Source organism: Styela clava, chromosome 6 (genome assembly GCF_964204865.1).
Source record: "Styela clava chromosome 6, kaStyClav1.hap1.2, whole genome shotgun sequence".
NCBI lineage: Eukaryota > Metazoa > Chordata > Ascidiacea > Stolidobranchia > Styelidae > Styela > Styela clava.
In genome coordinates, this window is record NC_135255.1 from 9,412,499 (window position 1) to 9,421,630 (window position 9,132).

General features: G+C 37.9%; 1 protein-coding gene across 1 annotated transcript; it reads left to right on the plus strand.

The window, feature by feature from the left end:
- Positions 1-1,438: 1,438 nt before the first annotated feature.
- On the plus strand, positions 1,439-3,879 carry LOC120331727 (adipocyte plasma membrane-associated protein-like). The gene has a single exon (XM_039398867.2). It carries the CDS (start codon positions 1,530-1,532, stop codon positions 2,772-2,774), a length of 1,245 nt encoding a protein of 414 aa, XP_039254801.2. The 5' UTR covers positions 1,439-1,529; the 3' UTR covers positions 2,775-3,879.
- Positions 3,880-9,132: the final 5,253 nt, after the last annotated feature.

Consider the following 9,132-nt stretch of genomic DNA (forward strand, 5'->3'; position numbering starts at 1 on the left):
TCAATATGGAGCAACATATTGAATCCAGCCATTATTTGGAAACTTTTACTTTTACAGTTTTAAGCAGTCCGGGCTTCAGAATCTTTGACTAAATAAAACCCCACCCGTACTCCAGTATCTCATGAACAGTTACATATATCACTTATCTGTTGATAACCCTGCGATAAATATGATCATATATTTATACTCTCTAAATTTTGAAGCGTACGTCGAGAAATGTTGTCTTGAAAAAAATATAAATGAACTATTTTGCGAGCACGCCAAATAGCCGTGACGAAGAGTTCACATTTCACAGTCGTCCACTCAAAATAAAATCGCTCTTGCGCTGCAATTGCCGAATATCGTGCTCCAACTTGCGGAAAACGCTTATACACGAAGTTGTTTAAAGTTCCGAAACTGGCAATATTTTCTTTTATCTTTGCGCAAATGCGAAAAAGTTGATGGAATTAACAAGAATATTTTTTAGTCAGTTATTTAAAAAGAGTATTTTCGTCTTGACAGAATGAAGTATGAATAACACAAAAGGTAGGGTTTGTGTTTGATGATATGGTTCAACTTAGCAAGGTATAAACAAAATTTTGGGGTACATCTATGGAGTAGAACGACGTGGTTAAGGAACTGAGTCGTCATAGCACACACAAAAAACGAATCCCGTACAGCTCACCGGAATATTCGAAAAAAATAAAAGTAATAGCCTTCTAGCGAAAAATTTAATCTTCAAGCACTGAGAATTTAAAAGAGATTGGTTCAGTAATCAAAGAGAAAAGCGACTTTTAAAAACGTGTCGAAGAAGAAGAGTGCCAGCATAAAATGCAAAACGAACGTTATGTCCACTTACGTGTCCAAAAACTAACGTCGCACTCACACGAAAAAATGCTGCTTTCAAATAAAACTCAATTTTGTGATCGTTAATATGTACTTACTAAAGTTTATAAACATGTAGGTCTATGGAATAAAGGCAAAAGGTCAACTTTTACACCTCATTGACTATACCTCGGCACTTTGCAGACTTCCATTTCAACCTTTGAATATTTTACGACGAGATCGCAAACAAATAGGGCAGTGTTCGAGATACACTGTTTGCCGATATTGCAGACTTGTACGGCTTACTTTGCACTAATTCTTACCGTGGTTTGTTTGCACTTATGTAAGAAGCAACCGTAGCGCAGAATTATAGTTGAGATAGCTGCATGAATGGGCGCACCGCTTTTCAATATATCGAGAAGATTAATAGTATTTTAGAAGTTGATTTTGTTATCTAGAATTTAAACAAAGAAAGGAACAATTCCAAATATATATATTAGTTTCTATTCTGTGATTACCAACTAATTGTATAACCTCTTCCTTTGGTCCTACTTAGTTAAGGCTGGGTCAGGATACGTTAGCAAGTAAAGTACAACATAAGAAAAACTGAGAAATACGGAAAAATTACAGAATAGTTATTCCTACTTTTATTTTAGCGACATAATACTACAGTGACTACCAAATATTTTAGTAAAACTACATGTTTTAATAATTCTAACGTACAAATGACTGGTGGTAAAAGCACTCGCCGTAGGAAGAAGATATCGCATACAAATGTGGTAAATGAGTTGAGTAAACCCAACAGTCCACTTCTGAATGGACATCCAATTAATGCGTGCAAAACCATAATCTTTGTTGTTATTCTCGCTTTCATCACACTGGGTTTATACCTTACGTGGTTGTATATCAACTCTCCAATATCGGCTGTTCCTGTTGATGACATCAAAGTAGTACCGCAATTGTCAACTTGGTTAAACGGAGAAAATACTTTGCTGCAGAATGGAATAAGGTTTTTACCGGAACTAGAAGCACCAGAATCGATTGCGACAGATCAAGAAGGGAAATTGTATGCAGGACTTGCAGATGGGAGGATTGTAAAAATATCTGATGACGACAACGGCAATCGAGAGATAATTGATTTAACTGAGGGATTCGATTTTGCAGAGAATAGTGAACGTCAAGGAAAACGCCCCCACGGTCTGCGTATAGTGAATTCAACATTGTATTTTGCTGACGCTGTCCAAGGTGTATTTCAAATAGATTTGAAGACCAGGAAATGGGGTAAAGTGGTCGCTTATAATGATATTAATCCCCATATAAACTACGCAAATGATCTGACAATTACCGCGGACGGAACAACAATGTATTTCACTGATATTAGTAAACGGTGGAGTTACACCGACATACAGAAATCGATACTAGAAATGGAGTGCAGTGGCCGGGTTTTAGAAGTTGATTTAACAACGAATAGCATCACCAAAGTCGTTTTTGAGGGACTGTGTGTTCCAAACGGTATTGAACTGGATCATACAGAATCCAAGTTGCTTGTTTCAGAAAATAGTCGACGAAGAATAACAGTTATTGACCGAAAGTATGGCAAGATTACGAAGCATGTCCATCTTCCAGGCGGAACGGACAATATACGGCGCAGTCATAATGGAGGATATTGGGCACCGGTTCCCTTTTTATCGAGACCTATTTTTGATTTTATTCTGCGTTTTCCAACAATCCGAAACATATTAGCGAGCATTCTAGACCTCGAGGGGCTTTTAAGTCTACTGGAATGTAATGTGGGCGTTGTCATAAAACTAGATGATAATTTCGAACCTGTTTATGTATATTACGATATTGAGGGCAAGGTTGCCAGATTCGTTACGCAGGTAACGGAACTCAATAATGGAGACTTGGTCCTTGGTTCGTATTTGGCAAATGGAATCGTCAAACTCGACAGAAAGTTCATCAATGGGTAAACCTTGTATGTATTTTCGACAATTCTTATGCCATTGAGGAGAATAAAACTATCTTTTAAAATGTGTAAATTGTGTCAGCAACACCAGGTGTTTGCAATTTGCGGGTACGTGTCACATTGACATAATTATCTATCTCGAAACCTCAAAGCTTTGCACCGCGGGACGCATAATATCAATTGAGCTTAAAATACCAAGAAAGAGAATGAACTTGGAGTTTTCGTGGCGTAGTGAAATGAAATGAACTAGAAGCCGTTTGGAGTGTATTATTAAGAATATACAATGCAATGTAGTATTTTTTTTATCAAGCGTCCTGGCATCAAAATCATCAAGGGTCGATTGGTAAATTAGCTTGTGTATTATATGTAAATATATATATCTCGAAATATTCAGGAAATTATCAAATACTCTCTTTTTCCTAATGATATATATATTCGTACTACCATCCTTGGTCATAATATGACAATAATAGTTATTTTCGGACTATTTTACGTTTATGTTCATGTTTTGTGAAGTATTCCCGCACCAACTAAAATCATTTTAGGCTTCCAACTATGATCCGTGCTTGATCCGTCGAAATTTTTTTTTTATAAATTTTTTATTCTACTACTAGGTGAATTTTATTTGTGTAGGTATTTCAAAGCTTAGAGATACACGAAAGTATTTGTCATTACTTCAAAGATAAGTCATTTGATCGAGCGGGAAACAATTTCGCGCACATAATAAACAAACAAAGATTCCAGACAACTATCGTGAACATGCTCTTACATATCATTGAATATTTCGCGTTTCGCTTCGCTTGCGAAGCTGAGTCTGGTTTTTCTGCAAAGGTGACGTAATGCTCCTTGAGCAGAGCGCTTAAATCTTGTTTCTTTGTAACACGTGTTCATCGGAGCGATGAGAGTGTGAAACGTTCTCTCAAAATTTTTTGAAATTTCTCTCTTCTTACGGGCGTAAGGTCGAACAGTTTGCGGGTACGTCATCTGGGCGCGTTTTAGTAGGAAGACGCGAAAATAAGCTTTTCAAAGAGATATTGGGGGTGTTCCTGGCACGTTTGGTTAACTAGTCATTACATATTATAAAATGGTACAAAAAGTCGATTGTAACCAGCGGAAAAAGAGGGTTAGTAACTTTGCAGGATATTTCAGTAATTATCGCTCCACTATCCGGTTTATGGTATTTTCGACCGATATAGCTTGTAAAATATCAATAAAACTACCCAAAACCTGATCTTTTTGCCGCCACAGGCCGGCGTAGATTACCACAATTTCGACCCTCGATGGGTTCGATGTACGACAACAAAATTTCGAGTCGACAACAAAATTTTGAAATGATTTATATAATATGATACAAACTGATATGATTATTTTCGTTAGAGATAAAATCCCAGCTCCGACAAGCGTAAATAAACAATCAGGAATCGAAAATTAGGAACCATAATAATTTTATTTTTCGGTCAAACAAAGAACGTAAATAAACAATATAACTAGAAAAAATATAAGTTTATTTAACAGTATTTTCTATCAATCGGACGGCCACTCTTAGGTCTTATAAATTGCCGACGGCATTGCACATGCGGCGCTCTGTGCTTCCACAATTTTTTATCAGGAGCTTGTGATAAGCACCTGACATGGTCGATTACGCGTCGCGATCAGACATGTGCGATTCCGATTCAATTAAATTCCAATATCGCCAAAACATATTTCCTTCGGACTCCGTTATTCTGTACAGAACTTCTCGTCGTCACATACGGATACAAGAACGTACTGATCAACTCAATAACTACTATTCACATGCCCTACCCACATGGACTGGTAACCGAACAAGAGAAATTACTTGCTGGTCTATTCTGTGGCCTCACGACATTATATTAAAAGCATTCAGCAATGGTTTAATTTCAAAGCATTCTCTAATTCCTAAGAAGGCATGCTTGTGAAATACTTGGAACTAGAGATTTTTACAGCGTTACATGTTTTGCGTAAGTAGACCATATATTTACGAGTAGACAGCAGTATCAGACAAAGAAGCCGGCGACAACCGTATTCACGTCGCACGTCACTGCTTTAATTAACGGGCCACAATCACTTCACGAAAACGACGTCTGTCTTCTGTTACAAGCTTGGCGGTGTGGATCATCGCGAGGGATGATTATGTGCAGGATTGCTGGATGCTGGGCTCCTCACCACCGTAGGTTGGTTACGGCTTCCGCTACCTGATCTACCATCAACACCATGCATCTAAAACAAATTAGCCTACTGACTAACTAATCCCATACCCGACATGGACTGGTAACCGGACGAGAGGCCGTGTAAAGATTTTCGGGTTCTTGATTTCTAATCAGCCTATAGCAATAACCCTCATGAGTTTACCCTAATTTCAGTTGAAATTATAAAAACAAACTTAATTACCCATGAGGGTTATTGCTATAAGCCTGTTTAGTATAACTATCGATGACTTCACCAAGATATGTTAAAGAATCAATGGCATAGCCTAACTCGTTTAGAGGCAGCTGAGATGTGGTTCTATCGACGAATGCTTCGAATTTGATGGACAGAGAAAGCGTCAAATGCCGAAGAAGAATGCAGGTTGCATGGTCGCTTGCTGATGCGGACCATCAAGGAAAGGCATGGCCGATTTTTTGGACAGCCAGAGGTAGGCCAAGAATAAGGATGCTAGACTGGATGTGCAGGGCAATAGGTGTCAACAATACCAGCGAACTCAGAAGAAAGACAATGCACCGAAGCTTATGGAGACCATGATTTCATCTACGGCATGAACATGCCATTATACTAGAACAGTGTTTCCCAACCTGAGTCCGCAGTCTCAAATGAGTCCGCGGAGCGCTTGAACGAGTCCGCAACGAGCCAGAAATTCAGCCACGTTGCGATTTACGTTAGAATTTACATAAAACATAAAAAGCAAGTTTAGTAACATAACATTAATCGAGTCAATAATTACTGGTTACTGAGTATATCTGGGCATATATTCGAATATTCAACTATTAGAATAGCAATTTACTATTCGAAAATTTGGTAACAGGTGACGCGATAGGTCACTTGCGCTTAATCAGACAATTGGGTTTCACGGTGACCGTGCATTTGAACCCACGTACATTTGAACCCATGTGTATATCCGCGGGTTCAATCTATATGCGGGTGCTAAAACCCATGGGTTAGGGTTAGTATGGGTTCAAATATCCGTAAAACAGAAAAAAATTTCCATAGGTGCAATAGTATGCAGGTGCAATTGTCGTGGGTTTAAATGTAATGGAACCGGATTTCACAACTCACTTGCGGATTTCCGACGAAAACACGAATCTGCACACGCTTCGATAAATACTTAAGTTGTGTCGCGAGTTCTCACAACGAGGAATAATTTTTTTTTCTGGTTGGTGTCAATGGTGGCAACCCAAATTTTCTAAATTGAAAAGCGGCAGTACAAAACACTTAAAATAAAACGAAGAACACCATAAGTTTTGTTTTATGATGGTCCGCGACCGATTAAAAACGCTTTTTTTTACATTGCAAATCGCAAAATTTTTGGTTGCTACCGTACCAGGGCATTTCCCCCTAGGATTCTTTGCTTTACTGCCTCCACATTGGTACGTACAGTAGTGCCGTAGGTGTTGTACGAACAGCTCAGATTTGACGAATTCACAAAAATACGAATCAAAACAAAATATAATCGGGCACTTTACCACGCATTTTAGTGTTCACGGATTGTCATCATTTTCTGAATAGTAATACTTTTATTTTGTCAACACAACCGCAGATTAAAAGGATCACAATAAAATTACAAGAGAGCTATGCTCAAATATATGGACACGTAGAGTCACATAAATTTGATGACGTCATAGCGAAAAAAAAAGTAATAGCCTTCTGGAGAAAATTTTTATCTTTCACCACTAAAAATTTCAAAGCAATTGGTCCAGTATTCGAAGAGAAAAGCGACTTTTTAAAAACGTGTCAAGCGGTACTGAGTTAGCAGTCAGGCAGCATCTTACCTGTACACTGTAGGCCATATACGGTAATTGATCACAGAACAGTTGTTCCCTTGCAAATTTTATGTTGTTTACACTTTAGGACAGATAATTGATCACAGAACAATTCTTCCCTTTCAAATTTTATGTTGTTTCCAGTAGACTCTCATCAAAATAAACAAATATAGTAGGCTACAAGTGCTACAACGCTTGCATTACTGCACTGGTAGGACCGTGAAAGAATAAGTTACGGTAATTTCATTGTGGTAAGACACCGGTACCGGCACCAGTACCAGTATCGTACTTACGTACTGAGCTACCAGTACCGGTTAGCAGTCAGCCAGCATCTTACCTGTACACTGTAGGCCATATACGGTAATTGATCACAGAACAGTTGTTCCCTTGCAAATTTTATGTTGTTTACACTTTAGGACAGATAATTGATCACAGAACAATTCTTCCCTTTCAAATTTTATGTTGTTTCCAGTAGACTCTCATCAAAATAAACAAATATAGTAGGCTACAAGTGCTACAACGCTTGCATTACTGCACTGGTAGAACCGTGAAAGAATAAGTTACGGTAATTTCCTTGTGGTAAGACACCGGTACCGGCACCAGTACCAGTAGCGTACTTACGTACTGAGCTACCAGTACCGGTACCGAACCTGTAGGTCTGATATTCCGTTCCGCATACGATAGGCTATAAAACTTGCATTGCAGCATTAGTAATACCGCGGAAGGAATAAGTCAATTAATTTCACTGCGTTACGGCACCGGTATGGCAACTTACCAGAACCGACCTACAGTAGCTGAAGTACTGAGCAAGACAATCGATCGCGAAACCGCTTGAAATAAGTGTAAAACAGTGTTCCCATGAGTAAAAATAAATACCGCGAAATTTTGTATGAAATATCATATCTCATAGGATTCATATAAAATTTAAGAATAAACAAAAGTAATAGCCTTCTAGCGAAAAAATTAATCTTTAACCACTGAAAATTTCAAAGCAATTGGTCCAGTATTCGAAGAGAAAAGCGACTTTTTAAAAACGTGTCAAAGAACAACAACAACAACAACATAATATTGAAACGATCGTTATGTCCACTACGTGTCCAAAAAATAAACCATGGCGATGAATATGTATTTTGATTTACTAATATACCTTAAATATTTTTACTAAGTAAGTACTAAATCAAGTTGTATTTTTATAGCAGATAGTAGGATTTTTCTAACGGCGATAACAAATTCGCAAGATCGCAAAAACTAAGTATAATTGGACAATATATCCACATTATTAGATTCACAGATTGCCATTGTATTTTAGAGAAGTAATGCTTTCATCTTGTCGTAATTCGACGCAACCGCGAATTATCATGAACACAATTAAGTTAAAATAGGAATACATCTTAAATTCTCGTCGTTGTCATGGATTGAATATTGTGCGACAGAAAAGGCCATTGTTGAAATTCGTTAAAATTCTGTTGTGTTCGATTTTATTGCCTGTTCACACGGTTGCAATAAACGCACCTTGAGTCCGCAAAGGGTTTCACAGGTGAAAAAATAGTCCGCGATCAAAAAAGGTTGGGAAACGCTGTACTAGAAGAAGAAGGTATAACTCGCTGTTGCAGACATTGCAGCATATAGATACCAAGGTATATATAGATCTGTTGTATGCGGATATCTATGGAACCTACGACCACGATAGCGGGATTGCAAGCCAAAAAATTCACCAAAGTCAATTTGTTGACCTATTATCCGCAATTCGGCCGCAGCATATCGGCATATAATAGTTACGTCGCTCGTCTTTCGGTGATTAGCGTTAAATTCGCGTATTTAAATTTTTTTTATTTTTGTGTCTGGGTCACATTTTTAACCGAGGAAATATAATTATATCATGTTTCAAGATATTTAATCCATAAAACTCCCACAAAGTCGTGCATACAAATTTTAACGGCATGTGAGTGATAATATATATATTCGAGTTTCGTCTCGGAATCAAGACGAAAATTGGCCGTGATCTGCGGTATGATTATGACGTAAAAATAATAATTGAGCAGCCGTATTGGGCCCTTCTCATTACTGCAATATAAAATCATACACCCAATGTTCCGAATAACGGCACCGATAGCGCATGACAATGACGTAATGTTACATTGGGAGTTGGTCTGCAGAAATCGCTTAGTTACTATCACAGTGACTATAACGTCACCGCTAACGCTTGTTGTGGAGTGGGGCTGGGGGAGTGGTCTATGTGTGTTCTTCAGCTCTTAACAACATTTTTAGCGATAATACGAATGGACATAATTTAAACTGGATTTTGGATTAATACGGGTAAATGTACCTGAATTGTTTATTATTTGTCATTATTTATCTATGTAGCCT